We start from the raw sequence: 20,091 nt of genomic DNA, 5'->3' as shown, positions 1-20,091 counted from the left end.
AGGATCACTGTGACCATCTGTTTGATGCCAACATGGCCAGAACAGGCACAGCCCCCATTTGGTTCCCTGGTGTGCCCTATCCCTTGGGGACCTCACTTTCTCCCATCATGGCCCCATTCTTCTCTTCGACCCACCCTACTGCCCTCCTTTTTTATTTTTATTATCATTTTCAACATGATGAAACCAAAGTTGAAAGGGGTGAGGAACTTGTTCAAGTCCTACTGCTGGAAAGTTGTGAGGCTGGGATTCGGGCTGACACTGTGCGTCTCCTCCTCCCGGCATTGCCTCGAATTTACTGAACTGAGGAGGAGGGCTGGGGCATGGGAGGAGGGCGAGGGGCTGTGACATGGCAGGCAAGGGAGAAGGAAGGGAAGGCTGGATGCCAGAAGTGCCCGCATGGGGCGCCAGGTGCTCCCCTGCTCTCCCCTCACTGCGGTCCCCTGTAGGGGGAGGGGCTCACCTTGATGCTGCATTTACAAATAAGGGGGACTAAGAGAGTTGAAGGCCAAGGTCACCTGGGGAGAAAGGGACACACATTTGAAGCCAGGTGTCCACTCAGCAGAGGGTGGCCCTGTGGATCCCTCTGGATCTGGGAGCCTCACCCCTCATCGTACTGTGGGGAAAAGGCATCCTGCATCTGCCCACCTGGCCAGGTGGTTGTCGGGACCCACAGGGATGGCTCTGGGGCAGCACAGCTGGAAGCATGTGGGGGCAGGGACAGCCCTGGGAGCGGCACTGAAGCTCAGCCTAAGAGGCCGCAGGGGCTGGGGGGAGGGGCAGCAGGAAGACGCAGGGGCCCCCCAGGGCAGCGAGTCCCAGAGTACCACCTGGGGATAGAGGCCCGTGTGATTACAGATGGGGAGACTGAGGCCATGGAGGGGAAAGGACTTGGCCCCCACCCCAGTGTATTGGGAGGCTGAGAACTGGATGCAGGTATCTTGGCCCCAGGACAGTGATGGCCCTTTTGATGTTCAGGCCTTCTCGCTGAGCCCCTCAGGATTCTCACTCAGCTCGTTCTCCCAGCACTCTGCTCAGGGCTTTGTGCTCCTGCCACCCAGGTGCCAGTGGGCACCCACATGCCCGCTGCGCCACTGTGCCCAGAGTCTCTGCAGAGCTGCACCCCAGGGAAGGCCCCTTGTCCTTCTGCCCCTGCCTGTCTGGTTGAGCCATGTCTGCCAAGGGCAGGTGAACCTCCCCAGGGAAGCTTTCCTGGCCGTCTCATCCTAGAGTCCCCACCCCACCTCCCACCAATACCCTTTCCTAAAAGACTGGTGCCATAACTCTTATCATCATGTGCCAGCCTCCCTCTAGCCCCCAATTCCCCCAGGACTGTACATGATGGCAATTCCACCCATATCACCCAGGGAGGACAGACAAGCGATTCCCTGACTATTCCTTTTAATGCTTTGCAGAGGTAACTAGCAGGAAGCTAGTTACCGCCCTGAGAATGGCTACCCGGTCATTTAATCAGGAAAAGCAGTGTTGCTATGGAAGAGAATTTAAGAGACAGTAGTTACCTGCGGCCCCAGCAATCCAGGGATTCCAGGCGGTCCTATGTCACCTTTCTTCCCCTAAGTGCAAAAGAAGAAACCAAAATTAACAGGCAGACAGTCATTGCCAGGGCCCACCTAGTATCTGTCCTGGTGGAAATTCCAGTCTTGATCTCCCAAGCCCCCTGATTAGCCACTGTCTGTGTGGCAGTGCCCTACAGAAAGGCAGCCCAGGAGTGGGCGGGGAGGCTGGGCCCTGGGTCCCAGCTCTGTGACTTAGATGTTTTTGACAACATAGGGGCTTGAATTCAAATGTTACAAAAAGGTGTGCCTGGGAGGAATCCCCTTATCCCACTCTCAACCACTGGGCTCCTTTCGTTGCAAGCAGCTAATTGAGCAGATGTTGGCTAATCTTTCCAGGATATTTATGCGCTGGTAGGTAAGCATCACACACCCCCCACCCCTCCCTTTTATATTCACAGACTGCTGCATGCCATTCAGTTCTGGACATACGCTCTGCTTGTCTCCATTTAATTTACCCAGGTTGTGTGGAGTCACTCTGCTCTATCCAGGTCACATACTTTTCATGGGAAGGATGAGACTTGATGCATTTGTGCCTCTGAGGCCATCCTCACTCTCCCACTAAAACCCCAGCTGCAGTGCACACCCTGTGTACAGCAGGGTGACCTTGTGGGATGACCCCGTCATCATCCAGCCTTTCTAAATAGGGGTGAGGTATGTGCTGCTGCCTTTAGTTTGGATCATGGTCTAGGCTGCAGCAGAGGTATCTGGACGGCAGGATGCAGTTTTTGCTTATGTCCTGTGATATTTTGATTAAATAAATACACTGCAATCAGAAATTAAAAGTATAACACGACTCTGGATTCGACCCATATTTTCTAAGCACCTATTTTGTGGCAAAGTCTTCCTGGTCCTTCACACGTCATTTGCCTTGGGAGAATTTACTCTGTGAGAGGCCCCTGGAACACAGGTTTTCACAGCCCGTCAGGGTGGGGTGCAAACTGAGGTCCAAAGCTGGTGTTTGTCACATTACAGCATTAGTTAAGTGACAGAGTTCAGGCAATGTCCACATCTGTGTGGTCCTGCAGCCTCGACTCTGACGCCCACTCCTCAGGCCTCCCATGGTGATGGGAAGGGACACGTCCCACACAATATTACTAATTCTGAATGTGTCTGTGACATTGCAGGGACTTGACAGCATCTTCTCCCTACCTTGCGCACCTGTGACCCTCTGGCCTTAGTGACTCGTGACTCTTGTCCCCACTGTTCCTGGACCCACATTCACAGAACTAAGCCCTTTTCCTCACCTTCGTGCCGAGCTCACACCACCACTTTCCCATGAGTCCCCATCTCCCTCTCCTTCCCTTCCTGTTTCCCTGCCTCCTCCCGCCCTCCTCTCTCCCTTCCTTTCTTCCCCCTCTCTTTCTTCCTTCCTCCACTATCCCACGAGCACTTACATGTGCTGAGACAGGAAACAATCTCTGCCACGACTCCACCCTCAACCTCCCAAGTGCCTTAGGCTATGCTACGCTGCCTGGGATGTGTGGGTCTGTGAGAGGCGGGGCAAGAGGCACCCCCGTGTCAGGGAGGTCAAATCATTGATCTGAAGGAGCCGACCGCAGAGGCGGTGGGAGACACGTGGTGGACAAGAGAGAAACTCAGAGGAAAACACCTACAGAATCAGACATCCCGAGAAGGAAGGCCGAAAAGGAGGGGGAAACACCGAGAAGGTGGCAAGAGGCCGGACAAAGAAGTGCCAGAAGTCTGTGATCACAGTGGTGTCACAGGCAGCCTGGCCCCTAGGGAGGTGGGATCTTTCACGGACACACGTGAAGGAGTGTCACCCAGAGGAGCTCCAGGCCAGGCTCTCTCTAGCTGGCCCCAGGATCCACATCAGCACCTTCTCTGTCCCCGCATCCTGAGTCACCTGGTGTCCCCCAAAGCCTGCCTGCCCGCAGCCACAGACAAAGGAGCCCACCCTGCTCCCAGGCCTGGTCTCCGTCCTCCAGACCCTCCCGGCCAACCTGTACCAGCAGGCTGTCCTTCTGAAAGGGTGAGAGCAGCTCCGTCTCCGTGAGTCAGAGGGCCTTCAGTTTCTCACAGACAGACGCAACGCCTCAGCTGTTTCACGTGCAGATGGCCAGCCCTGTCCCCACCCTGCCTTTTCACTGTGTGTCCAGTGTTCGCACCCCATTCCCTAGGCAAGAGACCAGAAGAACTCCTTAGCTCAGCCCCAGATGCCCCTGAGGACTCCTGGCCTTGAAGACTTGGCCTAAGCCGCTGTCTCTCCCCGTGACACTCCTTTCACATCTCAGCTGTGCTGACCCAGCACAGTATCTGGGTAAGTGTTTGTCATCTATCATGAGGGCAGATTTTTCAAGCCATTCTGAATCCAGGATGCTGAGTGGAACTGGTATTTCCAAGGTTGCCTGAATGTCTACGGAGAGGAGGGAAGCTATAAATTCTTCATCAGCCAGAACATCAATTCTTCCCCAGCCAGGAAGAGTTAGCACGGACATCTGAGAGGCCAGTAACAGACAAAGGGATTGCTCGTGCCACTGATTCTAACAGGTGCCATGTGGTCTTTTGCTCAGTACCTGTTTTTCAGGCCTCCGAATATCAAACACGATTATTTTCTGCTGGTTAGAGCCGAGACCAGGGGTGCAGGGACAACCTAGGGTGTCCAGACATTAACCCTTGCTCTGTGCCATGGAGTGAGTCAAACAGCAGCCTGGGATCCAAACAGCACCATTACCATCTGGCAGAGCAGAACAGGGCGGGGAAAATGCTTTAAAAACGAAAAAGCAGAACAGATTCAACCTAGGCTGCCATGGAAAAAAGACTACCCATACTCTTTCTCGAAATCCACTAGAAATCAGAGCTGTTGGGACTGAGAGCTTTCAGCCATAATGAGACCCTCAGCTCCAAGGAAAAGCCAGAGATTAAAGTGAAGTGTGTGCCATGTATCACACAGGACAGGCATGGTCAGCCGTAAGGGCCCTAGGTGTCTGCAAGTTGACCATGGCAAGGACAAGCCGACCACAGCAAGGACAGCTAACTGCCACTTCAGAGCTCTGATGTGTATGTGGACATATTTACATACACATATGCACACACACATGTGCACATGCGATACACACCTATGCACACGCACGCATTTGCACACACACCAACCATACCAATGCACAGACAGGGACAGCAGCCCTCAGTGCTAGTTCCTGCCCCCCCCCCAACCAGGGTGACACTCAGTTACGGTCACATCTTTACACCTTAGGTCCCTCCTTAGCGGACTAGTGGGACCAAACTGCCGCCCCTCACAGGGCGCCCATGAGAACCACGTGAGAAACAGGAGTGCAGATCGTTGCTGAGTGAAGCAGTGCTTGCTGGGAACGCCTGTGCAGTCAGCGTCACTGCCTCTCTGCCCACCCTCAGTTCTGTGCCGTGAAGACAGATTACATTTTTAAAAAACATGTTCTTAAGGCAGCTGCCACAGTGAGAACACACCCCAGCTGGGGGGACATGGCCACCGTGTGGAGGAGGGGTCCTAAGTGACAGTTCTCATCTGATGACAAGAGACGAGAAGGCAGAGACAATGAGGAAATGGTCAAAGGACCCATGGAGATTGACACCTGGTTTTCAGGGGCAGCAATGGCAAAATCTGAGTGACCTTGGGAAGGTCATTTCATCTCTGTGAATACAAACTTTCTCACTGCAAGCCTCAAGAAGGCCTTCTTCGGGATGATGCCACGATTTGGACAGTCCACATTTTACAGGAAGTTGAAATGTCTCACAACCTAGCATTTTTTTTAACCAGTTTTCCCCTTTATTGTCCAGAGCAAAGGAAAGCAGGCATCTAGGCTATTGCAGCCCGGCCTCCCTGCCAGGGAGCAAGGCGACTGCATAAGAAGGGCCCTGCAACACTCCCTGCTCCAGATGAGACAGTTCCCCCATGTTCAGAACGCAGGTGACCAGACACCCAGTTCTGGGTCACTGCTGGCCTCGCCCAGGACAGTTGTGTCTGCTGCCCAGGAGCCTCACCCACGTGTGACCCGCTCCCTCTCACCATAACCACACAGCGTCTGTGCAGACGCATGTTCTGTGTGTAACCACATCATCTCTGCGTGTTCTGTGTCTGAGAGGCCTAAGGACTGTGCTGGGGGCTGCACATATAAGAATAAAGGCGGGGGAAGCCCTTGATCTCATTACCTTACATTCTAGTGGAGAAACAAAATTAAACAAATTCTCCAATAAGAAAAACGTCAGGTAATTATTCTAGAAAATTAAATTTGGCTGGTGTGAGAGGGCCACCCTCCATCCTGAGGTGGAGAGTGAGGGCACGACACAGTTTTGCAAACGAGATTCCTGAAGGTTTGGGGCAATGGGGGTGATCCCAGCACTGCAGCGGTTTTGAGCCAGGTTGGTTCTCCTGCCAGAACATTCTAGATTCAGATGCAACTACAGCACCTCTCAACATCAGCTAGGTGACAGCGCTCCCTGATCAACCTCCTCACAGCCTCACTCAGACAAGCAGAATGAAATTAAAGCCTCGGAGGTGAAATGCAGCTCTCCTCCTCCACCTCCTGCCTGCTGAGTGGGACACCCCCCATGGGCCCTGCAGGATGGCACAGGGTGTATTTAGCTCCAGTTCCCCCGTCCACCAGGTCATTGTGGGGAAATAGCAGCTTTGTCCAAAATGAATGTATTTACCTTGCCAGGGATTATCTAGTCTGCCTGTCTCTAATCTCTAAAGTAAAGGGCCTGTCCCTCTGCCCACCCCGAGCACAGCCCCCCGTCTCCATCTGCAGGTCCCTGTGTGCTGTCATCATCCGTGTCTTCCCTCTACACAGCCTGCCTGTGAGCAGGGACAGTCAGGACCTCCTCTGAGTGATGTTTCAATTGAAGTGATGAGAAGGAAATGACAGGTCGTGCCAAGGGAAGGAGAGAGATAACTTTTGGAATAAGTCATTCTGTCTTGGGTTTTCCTGGAGAATGATGGAGCAGGCGCTGCTGCTGAGCCCAGTGGGGCACATTCCCCTCTGGGCAGGCTGAGCCAGCGACACCCACAGGATGCAGCACAGCCTGAGTGGGGCTTGCTGATGACCACAGGAAGACCAGGGCCCCCAAAGACCCACTGGGTCACAGGCATTGCCCTTGATTCACTAGAAGCGGCAGGACAAGCTGGGGACTGTCCTAGGTGCTTCACAGCACCCTGTCCCAAAGTCTGTCATCACCTGCCTTGTAACTCACGGTTCACTCTCCTCTGCTAGACGCTGGGCCACTCGAGTCATGACTTGGGTCTCTGTCAATATTCCCGCTGCCTGGCCCAGGATGGGGACCAAGACAAGCGCTCAGAAACCCTGCCAAACTCCCAGCTCTCCCACTGGCCTCCTTCCTGTCGTCTGTCTGTTCTCAGCACAGAAGACAAACGCACGTGTTTAGAATGTAATCTGGGCCTTGCTGTGCTGCATGCCCACCCCACAGAGAGCAGACCACAACCCAGAATTTATGAGCCGGGGAAATGCTGAGTGCTCAATGAATATTTGATGAAACGTCAAGAAGTAGTTTATAGATTCAGGCAGAATAATGGTATTATGGTTTTGTTCTCTTACAATTCCTTATCTTTTGGACATAACATACTGAAATATTTAGAAATGAGATGCTGCGATGATTTGGGGGAATTGCTTTCAGCTAATCCAGTGGCAGGTGGACGCCAGCATTGGTGTAAATCAGACACATTTTCAATGCCTTGATGAGTGCTGAGCGGGTACTGAGGACATGGGGTTCATCTCACTATTCTTTCTACCATTGTATGTGACAAGAATTTTTTATCATCAAACATTTTTGAAAACCTGCAATAGCTCTACATTTCCCCCAGAACAAAAGCTGAAGTCCTCACACCATGGCCACACTCCTGATGGACACTTCATCTCCTCCTGCTGCCCTGGGGCTGGCTCCAGCCACAGGGATCTCCGCCCCCCTCCCATGCCTGGGCCGGCCCCTGGGCCTGAGCTGTGGTGGTCTCCTTTACCTGCTGGGCTCTTGCCCAGGCCCCAGCCCCACCAGCTCCCTGCCTCTTGAGAGCCGGATTAAGAGTGTCTTTCCCAGTGGGCCCTCCTGCATCAGCTGCTCAAATGCTACCTGCCCCTCCCCTGCCTCCCACAATACAACACCACGGGGCAGGACCTTCCTTCTTATCCCTGAATGACTTACTTGCCAGAGCCATGCTTAGCACCCAGTAGGTGCAGAGGAAATAACTGTGGAAGGAATGCATTTATAGAAGGAAGGAAAGGGGGGGAAAGAAGGGGCAGAATGTGAGAGGGGCAAGTAAAAGAAAATTGGCAAAGATGGGAAAGAACAAGAGAAAGAGCAGAGGAAGAGGAGGGATTGTGTGAGTGTTGCAGAACGCTGGCAGAGCGTGAACGAGAAGCTGTGTGTCCACAGCCCCCTAATCACACTGCGGCACTTGGAGGCTGGGAAGAGGCCCTGCTCTAGCCGGTGGGCACAGCCAGGTGCAGAGGCAGGACCGGCTCTGATGATGCCCCCGGGGCTCTCGTTGGCTCACTCCTGCAAAGCCACCTTGGATCCGGCCTGCGCCCTGGGGTGTCCTAGTCTCCAGTTGCCCTTGGGTGAGCTCCCTTCCTCCTCTAAACATCCCAGGTCCCACTGAGGTGGGTCAGTCTCCACTGAGGCATCTGGGTCATCTGTTTACACTCGTTGAGTCCCTTAGTCCACTGGGAGCCTCCTGGTGATTGAGACCATAATGGAGATTCCAACACATTTCCCAGAGTCCCTGTACTCCCTAAGAACCTCACACGAGCTTTGAGGGCAGACCGACACATGGAAGGAGAGAAAGGAGAAGAGACATCATGCTCCAGAGACAGGCAGTCCTGGGTGTGACTCCTGAGAGGCCCCACGGAGCTGGGACACACCAGCGCTCACTCTGCCCAGGGTTGATTCCACCTTCCCTTGTTGCAGCAAGTGGCATCACGTCAGGAGCTGCTCAGGAGCTGCACACACTGAGAACTGTACGCAAAGGTGTGCCCAATCTCGTTAATAAGAAAGTTGGCAAATTAAATGACCTTAAATGGAACATTATGAGGTATTATGACATTCAAAACAGTGTGGACACCGACCTGCAGATATTTGTACTTTCACCTCAGTTTTCTCTCACTCCTGTCTTGAGACTTGATTCAAATGTCACTTCCTTCAAGAAGCCTTAGCTGCCCCTGGACTGGGTCACATGCTCCTTCCTTGTGTTCCCTCAGGTCTCCTCGGGGCTCTGATCACCTGCCGGTAGCCCTCCTCTGGGGCTCTGATCACCTGTCGGCACCCCTCCTCTGAGGTTCTGATCACCTGTCGGTACCCCTCCTCTGAGGTTCTGATCACCTGTTGGTACCCCTCCTCTGAGGTTCTGATCACCTGTCGGCACCCCTCCTCTGAGGTTCTGATCACCTGTCAGTACCCCTCCTCTGGGGCTCAGATCACCTGTCAGTACCCCCTTCTCCGAGGCTCTGATCACCTGTTGGCACCCCTCCTCCAGGGCTCTGATCACCTGGTGTCCTGTCACTATGTCTGCAACTCCAAATAGACAACACACCTGTGTCTGTGTCCCATGGCCCAACTCAAGACAGTGGTTCAGCCACCTTTGATGAACTGAATCCAACCCTTTGCTCTACTCACAATATCCATTCCAAGCCCTAAATTTGGCATCATCTTCTTTGTATGACCTTATAAAATGGGACCCATGGGGATGAGTTAAGGCCTCAGGAGGAAAAGACAGTTTACTTACTCGGAGACCTTGCAAACCAGGAGGTCCATCTCTGCCTTCTGGGCCCATGAGACCCTTTAGGAAGAAGAGAAGGGGAAAGAGAGGGGGGAGAGAGAAAGAATGGTTACTGCAGCATCCAACAGCACAGGTCATGTTTTCACGTCTCACTCTCATCGGACAGAGCAACCCCACCCTATTCCCGTAGGTTAACTGGGAGATCGGGAGGGAATGGCATCCCTCCAATCTGTAACACCTTAAAACATGTACGCCTATCTGATCTGATTAGGGTGACATTGGTCACACTTTATACATGAGTACAGTAAGGACCAGAGAGCTTGTTATAGTTTGTGGAAGGCACCTAGAGAGAACTGTCCAGAATCCAGTGTCTCTAATTCTAAGCCCAGTGTCCTTTCCTCTGTTGGTACAGACGTGGGTTATCCGACTCTCAGGAAACAGTGATAGTCTAGACAGATAAATGAAATCTCCCAGCAAAGCTCCATTTCAATTAAACAAGTGGCTTCAGTGCAGGGAGGGGTCATGCTGACCTAAATGAAATTGTGTCCCCCTCACCCTGCCTCGTATCTGCTCATGACCTGGGACAAGCCACTTGATGTTGGTGTCCTTGAGTTACCTCCTCTCTGCCATGGGGTCACACACCATGTCCCGAGCAGCTTTGAGGACCCCAGGAAGAATCGATACCAAAGCTTTGACCAGGCACTGGACAGCACCTGACCTCTACCAGAATGAAGCCTGGAACGTGGGTGGAAACTGAAACCCTCAACTCTGGCTACAGCTCTGTGGCCACCTGTAAGTGGCTTTTGGTGTGTGATCCCCTGGCAGAGAAGAGGAAACTAAAGTCCAGCAATGCCAATCGACTCATCCCAGGTCATGAGCCGATGCAAGGCAGGGGGTAGGGAGGCACAATCTAACTTAGGTCAGCATGACCTCTCTCTGTACCAATGCCCCGTGCTTAATTGAAATTATCTTCTTTAAATCTCTTAAATCCCTGCCCTTCTGTTTCCTCATCTTCAATAAATAGTATCATACTAATCACTACTATTGCCAAATTCTTCATAACTTTAAGTGACGAAGTTACACTTAGGTTCAAGGCCATTTCTCTTAATAATGCCATGTAATGAAGAGATGGATGCACAAACTGCAGTGATGAGGTGTGGCCTCCCTCCCTCCCTCCCTCCCTCGCAGGTCAGTCTCTGGAGCTCAGGATACACAGTGAGAGAAGCCCCTGCAGGCATGAGTCTTCTTTAAGTATCAAGAAACACCTGGCCTTGCTCTGCCCAGCTTGCCCTTCAGTGGCTCCACTGGACACCGGTGAAACCACCAGAGGCTGTTTCATCCTTGGGACAGGATGAACAATGCCAGCATTTGGATGCAGAGTGCTGTATGTTATTTCCATTTAGAGAATGAGATATATTTTTCTCTCCCAGGGACTGCTGAACAGAAACTCAAAATTTTCCATTCTTGACAGAAGTCACCGAAGCCAACTTCTCAATTCAATTCAATCCAATGAATATGTAAGGAGCAACTCCCCTGCAGAAGATTCCAGAACACTTCTGGGGCTCAGAAGAAGATGGAAATGACAGTCAGTATCAGGGCTGGGCTTAATAAGCTTCACAGAGCAAAGCTGCAGAGTTTAGAGCATTTAAACTCCATAGCAGGTTCACACAGGACATGACAATGATGACAATGACAATTTCCAACTTGGGGATGAATCAAATGACCATCGGAGAGATTAAGCAATGTCACCAAAAGCTCAAAATTGCTTGAAAAAATTGGGACATGAATCCAGATGCTCTGTCCGCTAATCCCAGCAACTTCCACAGCCCCGTCTCTAAGCTCAAAGCACAGTCAGTCTCCACCTTCAGGCCCCTCTTGCATCCCTGTGGTGGGGCTGTCCTGCTACAAGCCTAGACTAAGTTCCCCATCCTGTGGATTGAGAGACAGGAACCTGGTCAGGATTGAGAATCTTACAGTCTTAGATATCTCATTATTATTTCCCTTGTAACAAGCCATTAGCTAGGCTGCTTGCTTTTGGAAATATGCCCAAGGGAATCTTAAGGCCAACACCATACACCATACACCATACTAAATCCAAGTCCATCAGGAGTGCCCAACCCAAAGGACACTGGCAGAACCACGGACAGCTCTGTTAGGCAGGAGAGTCATGGTGTTTAACTGCTTAGGTAGAGGGAGGTCCCAGACTCTCCCTGAGCCCTGCATAAAGACCCTGGAAGGGATACAGGCCGGGAATTCCCACTCATCAGCTGGACATTGCAGTCATTCCCCCTTTGCATGCTTCTTTGTTAGATTCTGAGATTGCTACATGCTCTATTCCATCTCTATTATCTTCGGCCTTAACATTTTGCTTAATATAAAGCAGGTGGTCACAAAGGTTGGTGGTTTCTTCCTTCTCTCCCTCCTTCATTTATCATAACAAAATCTGCATAAAAGGTGAGGTCTTCCCACACATGCCCAACCCAGAAGGGGCCAAGAGGGCTGCCTCCGAGTACACAGGGGTCAGCAGCTGGAGCTCCTTATTTCTTGGTGGGCGTCATGAAGCACAGTCTTTCCTCTGTTTTGCATCTCAGGGGGAGGATCCCTGCATTGTGCACTCAGTGAGGAAAATGGTGTGGGCTACACAGTCAGCAGACCTGACTGTCAGGTTTTGCTTCTCAGGAGCTGTGTGACCTGGTGCAAGCCACTCAATGTTTCATGGCAACCAGATCTGCACTGATAAAAGATGAAGAGCAACAGCTTCACCCTTGCAGACTTAATATGTGTATATTTTCATAAGAAAACATAATGTAGTACAAACATTCAATACTTGCCAATAACGGACCATGCACAGAGCATCACATGACCTTCATTATCTCTTTAAACCCCTTAACAGTGGACAGCTCTAGAAACTGAGCCATGGAATTGTTATAAAGAGACAAGGTGGCTTTTCTGATCCAAAATATTTGATATAAAACTGTTCAAATTATAATGAAATTAAGTCTCTTCTAACTTTCTTCCAGTTTTACCCCAGCAAAACTATATATATCTATCCTAATAAGGAGTGGGGCTCGACAGCTTAATAGGCATCTTCTATATGGATATTCACTAATAGAGTTCTTTTATTCCCTTTAATAAAGTCTATTAACTTGAGAGAAGCAACATCACAAGGCCAGGAGAAGCCAGGTGAATGCACGGCCCCCACAGAGCGGCCAGGAGAAGCCAGGTGAATGCATGGCCCCCATGGAGCTTACTCCATTCTCAATCGTGAACTCATGTCACAAAATGATCACAGGGCTCCTGGGATGGCCTCTTTCCAAATGGTTATTTACACACCATTAAATTCCTAACAGAGGCAGAAACCCAGGGCTGAAGTGTTCTGAACCACTGCAAAGTCAAAGTCAATCAGAATCTGGGAAAGTAAACGTTCCTTGGAAGTGATTCAATTGGTATTTAAGGGCTCAATGTTTTCTATTCTGCTTTATCTGAAAGGAAACGAAAACACCAGACTGAACACCTGGAAACCCGTAATGGCCCCTGTGCAGCCCGGGCTCCAGGTGACGTGAAGGCATCTGAGGTAACACAGTGCTCAGCGATGGGAATGAATATTACTGTCCAGACCCAGAGGTGTCCCGAGCAAGCCCTGGACTGGGGAGGGATGGCTTACCGGAGCTCCTGGAGGCCCAGGTGGGCCCTGGTGACCTCTGGGTCCCGGAGCTCCCTGGTGACACAAACCAGGAACATGTTAGCTGTGAGTCCCCAACATATGACCAAGGCCAAGGCCACCCATGGTCCTTCCCTGAATTCCCAACAGGACTCGGTGGTGTGGGTGTGGGCATTTGCACGCCTGGCAGAAAGCCCACCCGAAAGCCTCTCTGAGGGTCCCTCTGAGCTCAGCCTCCATTCTGCTGTACCCCCAGTCCCTATACTGGGGGGACCTGCACTGCTCTTACCTGCTCTCCCTTCAGGCCTTCTCTCTGCACCTGAGAGAAAAATAGGCATTAGCAAAGGTGTAGGCATTTCCCGACAGTGGTCAACCTCTGCCAGATGTTAGGAGAGTTCACACAACATGCTGCAAGGTGGCCTTCTATCCAAGTTATGTCATTACAAGAGTCCAGCCCTGTCCTTAGCGGTATGGACTCCCTCACAGCCCCCTCCTATTAGCACAGTAGTCTGGGGTCCTAACTGCTGGTGACTCACCACAGAACCCGGTACTCCAGGAGGTCCAACTGGTCCCACATCACCCTGCACAGAAATAACGAACATTTCAACATGGTAACTCAGTGCCACTGTCCTCTGCTGCCCACCGCCTCCCAGGGAACCAGGTCCTCCTCTGTGTGCTCCATTACACCTGTCATTGGCATGCCTAGGGTCATCCCTCCCGTAATGTTCTCAAAGTTTTGGTGTCTGACTCTTATCTCTGAATCAAACTCACACATATTTTCCCATTTGTGCACCTCCCTTCCAGAGCTGAGATCGGACTGGTGAAGTATTGGAATGATTTGTTATGCAGCATGGGTGACTAATACGACCACGGAGGCAATCCATTAAAATGCTTACTATGGCATAAAAAAATGCCTTCCTGATCATCAAATATGCATATCATTGGATAGACAGAAGGATACGCAAATGATAAACCTTTGGCCAGGGTCTGGGATCAAATCCACTGCAGGGCCTTGGACAAGAGACCCTCCTTTGAGGGGACATCTCTCAATTGCAGCAAGAGTTTCAAAAATCATCTCTGTGGCATCAATGACTCTCTCAAATTGTGTAACATCTAAGATCTGTCTCAGTGATGCTATCTCGGGATGAGATGAGAGGCATCACATCACCTGAGCCTCACTGGGTTTCTTAATAATTCCAAAGAAAACCCCCACATCATGTCTCAACCTTTGGCCTTGCCCTCCCCTTCCTCCTGTGTTCAGCAGACCCAGTGATGACTCGGCAGTTTCCCAAATGCAAGAGGCAAAAGTAGATCTATAAAAGAGGTGGAAGGCTGGAATTTGTAAGGCGTGCACACACCGGCACACACACATACACATGCACACACACACGCGAGTGCAAGGAAGGATGGCAGCAGGAGACAGACTCATCCCCTAGATCCAAACGTCAAGATCTTTCCCCCCAGGTGACTTGGAAAAAACTACCTATTTTTGGATTTAGCAGCCCCTTTCAAGCAACCACAGGAATATATTAAAATCCTGACACCTGGATAATATAACAATGTACATCTCGATTCTAAAAATACTTAGAAGGAGCGGGAATGTAATTAGCTCAGCTAGGACTGCAGCCCGAGTGACAGTGAGCGAGCCCGGAGGACAGCGCATTCTCCAGTCTGCTTTCCTACGCTGAGGTTGCGTTGACCTGGACCATTTATTTATTTAGAATATGTGCCCCATCTGCTTCTACAAAGAGGCAGAGCAGCCTTTTTTTTTTGTTTTGAGCATATGCTGGGAACTAGTCTGAATCAGACACTGACCTTCACCTAAACCCCACAGCGAGCTGTGCCAAGCGGAAGTGATGCTGCTGGGGTCTCACCCATCTCTGCGGGGCTCCTTCCCGCGGGCCTGTCTACAGACCTGGAAGAGTGTCACCCTCTTGCACTCAGACACAGGCTGGTCTCCTCTCCCTCCCCTGCAATCCGCAATAAACATCACACCTTCTCTTGCTCCCCCCGTCCCCTGCACCCTGAGGAAGGCCCTTATTCCCATGAGCATCTTCATAAGTGCTTCACAATTTGCAAAGAATTTTACATGCAGTTATTTCCATGGAGATATTCTAAGAAATTCTAAGCAGTTAAGTCTTGTTGGAAGATGTTCTAAATGGATGACCAGTAGGACAAAATACAGCTTCTGTTTATTAAATACCTAGACTCATAGTCTGATAAAAAGAATCTGTAAAACGTTACAGGCAAGAGAAGAAAAGGAGGAAGAAGAGAACAAAGAGTTTTCATGAGATTATTTTTTGTATTTATTCATAGCCTTCCTTAGTCTTAAAAGCATTTTAAGTAGTGTAAGATTTTAATATATCTGAATATTATAGAATAGGAATTCTTTTTGCTTTTTAATGAATTTTTATCCCTAGAGGTAGAAAAAAATTAAATATGATAAACAGAAATGTCTGAGCTCCTGACACCCAACTCTCTACACTTTGAGCAGACGTTGTTCCCAGAACTGCAGCCTGGACCCCTCTGCCTGTTCAGGTGGACAGTCCTGCACCTGTCCAGAGTCCAGAGCTGTGTGCAGCCCTGTGTGGTACTTGCCTTCTGTCCCTGGGGCCCTGCAGTGCCAGGAGGGCCAGGCCTTCCCTGTAGGAAAGAAGGGAAAGGTGGGTTAGGACAGGCATTGGGGACACAGTAGCGGGCTGGAGGAGGAGGAGGTCAGAGGGCACCTGCAGGGCCTTCAGAGCTCAGACTGTTGGACTGTGCTCTCAGCTCAGAAGTTCTTCCTCAGCTAAGCTAAGCTCCACATCTCCATTTTCCCCCGTTGGAACCTTGCTGGGTTTCCATCATGTGTGATGCATTCAGGAGAAGCAAAGGTCTCTTTCCTCAGGGATGTGAGGGCTGAGGGAGACAGAGCAGTGGATACCTGACACCTGCCTGGACCCAGGGCATGCAGAAGGCAGCTTCATGGAGCCCTGGAGGCCCCTGGGGTGCTGAGCACTGGGAAGAGGGAAGGGGCTGCCTGGATTCTGCCACAGATAAGCCAAGACCCCCCAAAGCTGGCACAGGGGACACCAAGGACATGTCCCTCCTGCTCACCAATGTCCTGTATGGAAGCCGTCCAAGAGCGTCCAAGAGGGAGCTGAGAATCCTGAACTCTTTCAGGAGCAGGATGCTGGGGGGTTCTGGGACCCCCACCAGAGCCTCCGGGACCCCCACCAGAGCCTCTGCACAGGGGCTCGGGGCTCTGCAGGCCAGCTGCACCCCATCAACAGAGCGATTGTTTGTACAATTCATCCTGAACACCCACACATAGATATGTTCATGATGGACACACAAGCACCCTGTACTCAAAACAGCAAAGACCTGACAGCCCGAGGCGCCCACAATGGCAGACCCTCATGGCAGACCCCCTGGTAACACTGTGACGCTCTCCTGGGAAGAGCTCCCCTCCCCTCCTGGACATCACCAGGTGGGTATTTCTGCTGCCCAGAGCCTCCCCACACAGGGACAACATATTAATTCACTGTGGTGCAGTCACACCATAGAACACAGATCACTTGAGTCACATCTTTGGTGAATAGTTAAGAAAAAGGTGACGTGTGTATGATATGATGTTGAGGAAGAAAAGGCAAGATACAAAAAAGTAACATTCCAATGTGTTAAATGACAAGAGATAGAAATCCAGGCATCATTCCTGGCAGATGGGATTAGCTATCGACTTAGCTTATATTAATATTTAAATGAGTTAATATAATTGGCTTATATTAATATCAACTAATAACTAGACTTAATACTTTAACTCAATAAATCCATTATTATTAATTTATATTGATACAATTAATTTATACACTTTATTTTACCTATGACAATATTTATATTTATTCACTGATCTGTTAAATTACTTTCCTAATTGTGCTTTCCTAATTGTCTTTAATATGGATATAGGATTTTAGGTTTCCTTTATTTTCATTTTTAACCCTTTAAATATTTAAATTTAGTTGCTTTTGGATTAGATCATACATCAATGTGGCTCAAAATTTAAGTGTGTCGGCTCAGCGCCTATGGCTCAAGTGGCTAAGGCGCCAGCCACATACACCTAAGGTGGAAGGTTCAAATCCAGCCTGGGCCTGCCAAACAATAATGATGGCTGCAACCAAAAAAATAGCCAGGCATTGTGGTGGGCGGCTGTGGTCTCAGCTACTTGGGAGGCGGAGGCAGGAGACTTGCTTGAGCCCAGCAGTTGGAGGTTGCTGTGAGCTGTGATGCCACAGCACTCTACCCAGGGGGACAGTTTGAGGTTCTATCTCAAAAAAAAAAAAAATGTAAGTGTGTCAAATCCACCAGCGACCAAAAACGCCTTCCACGGGAAGCCTAGCATGGAGGCTGGCTTCTTCTTTACCCTTCCAGAGAGGGCCCGTGTCTCTATAACTCATGCACACACTTCACCTCCCACTTGACAAAGTGATGTACGGACGGCCCCGACCAGCCTGCTGAGACTTTCTCCATGAATTCCACAGCTTCACATCACCGCCCAATTCAAAGCATCCTGATTATTCCCTTTGCTCCTTATTAGTGAACACTGGGGTCATCCCTACTCTTTTACTCTGCGGACAACGTGCACACATCATCCCCAGCCTCTACGTTGATGGCGGCTTATCATATTTTGGATGTGAAATGAATTGAAAAGTGTGGCCCCAGGACCCTTGGCCTGGGCGGGGTGAGGGTGCGGCTGCACACCCCAGGGTCTGGTCACTGAGCCCCCGGAGCCTCCAGTGGAGCAAGAAGCAGCCCAGGTGCTGAGGCCGACAGCGTCTGTGCCGGGTCCAGCCCACCTACCTGCTCTCCTGTCTGCCCAGGCTTCCCGGGGAATCCATCCAGGCCTCGCTCCCCCTGACAGAAGAAGGAGAATGAAGAGATGAAGGAGGAGGAAGTGACCCCCAGGGGGGAGCCAGCTGCATGTCACCACGGTCACCGTCACGGAAAGGGAGGGCGGCTCCGAATGCAGGAGTCCGGTCACACACACAGCCCTTATGGTGGACGATGCTGCGGGCCAAGGAACGTGGGTCAAAGGTCAAACCCCCCAATCCGACCTCTGCTTTTCATTTTTCAAATCTGTGACCAAGGATAGCCACCGGCTTCCATGAGCCACACTGCGCCTTCATCTCGTGGGTCTCCATGGGGGTCAGACAGAGTAATGTCTGAGTGAGGTTCGTAAGGAAGTTTACAACATCGCAGCTCTATTTTGTGTCTCCTTCATCTACTCAGTAGAGATGTGTGAACATTCAGTGTGTTCCCAGAGCCTGGAACAGACATGAGAATGTGTTGCTGGTCCACAGCGACCATCGCCAGCATATCCACCGGCTTACACTTGGGTGAACCAGGCCCAGTTGCTCACTAGCTGTGGGATCTGGGTGTGTCAGTCACATCTCTGAGACACTCTGTTTACTAGAACAGCCCCTCTTCAAAAGATGCTATGGTTGAGTGATGAGATGGCACACCTCAACACTGCTGCGACAGGGAGGAGCCCAGCGTCCTCTCAGCTGCCCACTGATACCCCCGTGTTCCCTCTCTGTGGTTAACGCAGTGTCTGTGCACTCTGATGGCTGCCTGCCATCCTTCTCACTCACGTGAGGTCATGAGGTGTGCTCATTCCCCGTCCTGTGTCCTCAGGGCCCAGCCCAGTGCCTCCCAGATTGACCCCAGGTGACATTTATTGAATGACCAGAAGAGTGCACATAAAAATTATTTTGAAATTTAATTTCTCTATAACTTTATTTCCCAAGTTGTTCTTTCTTTTTTTCTTTCTAACATCAGTGCCTCTCAGGATATCATTTCTCGTCAAGTGGCTGAAGACGAGTTTCCCCCACTCACCTCTGCTGAGCTCAGTGTGTGCCTTGGGTGGCTGCCTGCTCATGTCCACTCTGCCCGCTGCAGCCCACCACCGGGAGAGGCAGGGCTGCGGGGTGAGCCTCCACCAGGAGTGCAACAGCTCTCGGTGTGGCTGTGCCTATCCCTTCTAGAGAGGGCTGGTGACTGTTTCCCCCTCCTCATCTAGGGACAAACTGATCCTCCCACCACCCAGCCCAACAGGGCGCGGGGACCTCCAGGTCGCCAGCAGCTGCCCAGGGCCCACTTCCCAAAGTTGCAGCCTGATGGACTTGGGGCTGTCCCAGCACCTCTCCCAGCTCTGCAGCCTGGTTTATAGCTGTCCCCCCATCTGGCATCCATATAAAGTTCATCATGTTTTCCATCTTCCAGAAATTGTTTACAAATCCTGGGGCACTGATGCGCACAGTTCTGTTTTGAAACACTGTCATACATTAACTCTGTGACCTCTCACGAAATGAGATTTGGAGTCTGGGTGAGGTCAGCGACCTCTGCTCTGTGTCTCTGCCAAGCGATTCCACATCTGTGACCATGTCTTCCCCTCCAAAGTCTGTGATGTTGGTGGGCCCAAGGGTCAACAACGGATGAGAAGACAGGCCAGGGATGTGAATCCATTTAACCCTAGCTGGGTGTACCAGCACCAGCCCAAATGGCCCTCCTTACCCTAGATCCATTTCCACTGCCCCACAGGGGCTGGGCAGAGCCCCTGGTGGAGAGGGCTGGGCTCCCTCTAGGGTCCCAGAGTGGTTGAGTTGGTCCAGATCTCAGGACCACAGAGTCTAACCCTCCAACTGACAGGTGAGGACATGGATGGCCTCAGGGTGCACCTTGTCTGCAGTAGCCCACTGCCCTTCTAAATTTCACACTGGCATGTGCACAGGGCTCAAAAACCAGGTTGGGGGTTACAATCCAACTGTGCTCCCAGCTCTACCCTGAAGCCGAGGGCTCTGCCTGCACCCACATCCCCATTCATGGCTTCTGTACAGACCAAGATGAGTGGAGCCTGGAGCCAAGATCTCCCCCAGCTGCACTTCAGGGCAGCTGAAGGTACACAGGAAGGATCTAGCTGGACATGAGGTCAGCTGTCCACATAGCCAGTCAGCTCATAGAGACGGGGTCCAGGAGGGGCAAGACTGGAGGGTGACAGGTGGGTGCTGTCAGCAGGGGGTGAGAGGATAGAAGACAGAAGAGGGCAAGAAGTGAGCTTTGGGGAAGATAGGGAGAGAGAGCCAGAGATAGAGACAGGGAGA

The 20,091-nt window shown here is 51.2% G+C and overlaps 1 protein-coding gene across 1 annotated transcript in view; it reads right to left on the bottom strand.

The window, feature by feature from the left end:
- The window catches only part of COL22A1 (collagen type XXII alpha 1 chain), a 249,321-nt gene that overhangs the window by 140,262 nt on the left and 88,968 nt on the right, over positions 1–20,091 (bottom strand). Inside the window, exons 16-22 of the mRNA XM_023514966.1 lie at positions 17,792–17,845; positions 15,554–15,598; positions 13,492–13,536; positions 13,245–13,274; positions 12,959–13,012; positions 9,301–9,354; positions 1,518–1,571 (exon numbers count right to left, since the gene is read on the bottom strand). Coding sequence (XP_023370734.1) covers positions 1,518–1,571; positions 9,301–9,354; positions 12,959–13,012; positions 13,245–13,274; positions 13,492–13,536; positions 15,554–15,598; positions 17,792–17,845 — 336 coding nt within the window. The remainder of the gene's footprint in view (positions 1–1,517; positions 1,572–9,300; positions 9,355–12,958; positions 13,013–13,244; positions 13,275–13,491; positions 13,537–15,553; positions 15,599–17,791; positions 17,846–20,091) is intronic.

Source organism: Otolemur garnettii, unplaced genomic scaffold, assembly GCF_000181295.1.
Source record: "Otolemur garnettii isolate 467f Iridium unplaced genomic scaffold, OtoGar3 scaffold00062, whole genome shotgun sequence".
Classification (NCBI taxonomy): Eukaryota; Metazoa; Chordata; class Mammalia; order Primates; family Galagidae; genus Otolemur; species Otolemur garnettii.
Note: the sequence above shows the minus strand (reverse complement) of the source record. Positions and strands in the feature narration are given on the sequence as shown.